The 1,079-nt window shown below is 62.2% G+C and overlaps 1 protein-coding gene across 1 annotated transcript in view; it reads right to left on the bottom strand.

Annotated features, from left to right (window-relative positions):
- Positions 1-707, bottom strand: part of NR2E3 (nuclear receptor subfamily 2, group E, member 3) — a 6,710-nt gene extending 6,003 nt beyond the window's left edge. Inside the window, exon 1 of the mRNA XM_011978587.1 lies at positions 602-707. Coding sequence (XP_011833977.1) covers positions 602-695 — 94 coding nt within the window. The 5' untranslated portion in view covers positions 696-707. The remainder of the gene's footprint in view (positions 1-601) is intronic.
- Between the last annotated feature and the right edge of the window lie 372 nt (positions 708-1,079).

Below are 1,079 nucleotides of genomic sequence, written 5' to 3'. Positions count from 1 at the left end.
CAGGGGGCAGGGGGCAGGGCTGGGCGGGGGCAGGGCCGCACGCTGCCCTCCGTCCCTCAGGTCCTTTTCCCAGTCCTCAGGCCCCGTCCACCCGCATTTCAACGAACCCACGCGTGACACTTCCATCCGGAGAAGTGTCTCCCTCATTGTGCATCCACACCCCAGTCCCCAGCCCCATTCCCTGCCCTCTCTCCTCCCTGAGTGGAATTTTCAGCAAGAGTCCAAGCCCTGGCTCCACTTCCCCAGCTCCCGTCCCTTCTCTGTGGGTGGCTTCAGGCTGCGTCCTCCCACAGAAACATTCTTCTCGACACCACTAGAGACCTCTGGGCTGTTAAGCCCTAAGGGCGCTTCTCTGTTCTTTCCTTCCCCATCGGCTGGGCTGTCCTGTCCTGGCTCTGCAGCCTGCCCGCCCCCAACCCCCCTCCCCACCCCACTGTGTTTCTAGGAATCTGGGTTTGCCCGCAGGCTACCCCACCCTTGCCCACAGCCGGTGGGGCTGGGTCTGAGTTGCTCTGGCTCCTTCCATGGTTCCTGGGAACCTCTGGCCCTTACCTGCTCCCCAAGGGCCCAGACCTGACCCTACCTCCAGGAGAAGCCATACCTGTTGGATCCTCCCCCAGGCCCCACCTGCCTGGAGACTCCTTCCTGGAGGCAGCCCCAGCTGCAGGCACAGCTGCAGCCACGGTGGAGCTCATCAGAGCTGTTGGTCTGGTGTTGGTGGGTTCCAGGGCAGCCTCTGCCTGCCTGTGGGAGGCCTGGGTTGCTGAGCCGGGCCCAGCCTCTACCTCAGTCCATGAACCTCTGTCTCTCTGCGCCCGTCTCTCTTCTCTCTCTGCTCCTACCTCTCCGTGGCAGCCCCCTCTGCCTTTGTCTCTCTCCCTGTCTCTGTGTCTCTCTATGGGTCTCCGCCTCTCTGTCTTCCTGCCTGAACTCTGTCTGAACTCAGGAGCTGCCCCAAGGTTCCGAAGCCCCTCACAGCAGAGGCTCTGGCTTGAGGAGATTTCTCCCGGGGCAGCCGCTGGATGCAGTTTATGATCCTCTTAATCTTTACTGTCTCCATAGGGGATCAGTCGGCCACA

The sequence above is a fragment of the Mandrillus leucophaeus genome, unplaced genomic scaffold (assembly GCF_000951045.1).
Source record: "Mandrillus leucophaeus isolate KB7577 unplaced genomic scaffold, Mleu.le_1.0 Scaffold197, whole genome shotgun sequence".
NCBI classification, from domain to species: domain Eukaryota; kingdom Metazoa; phylum Chordata; class Mammalia; order Primates; family Cercopithecidae; genus Mandrillus; species Mandrillus leucophaeus.
This window is presented reverse-complemented; position numbering and strand designations above follow the sequence as displayed.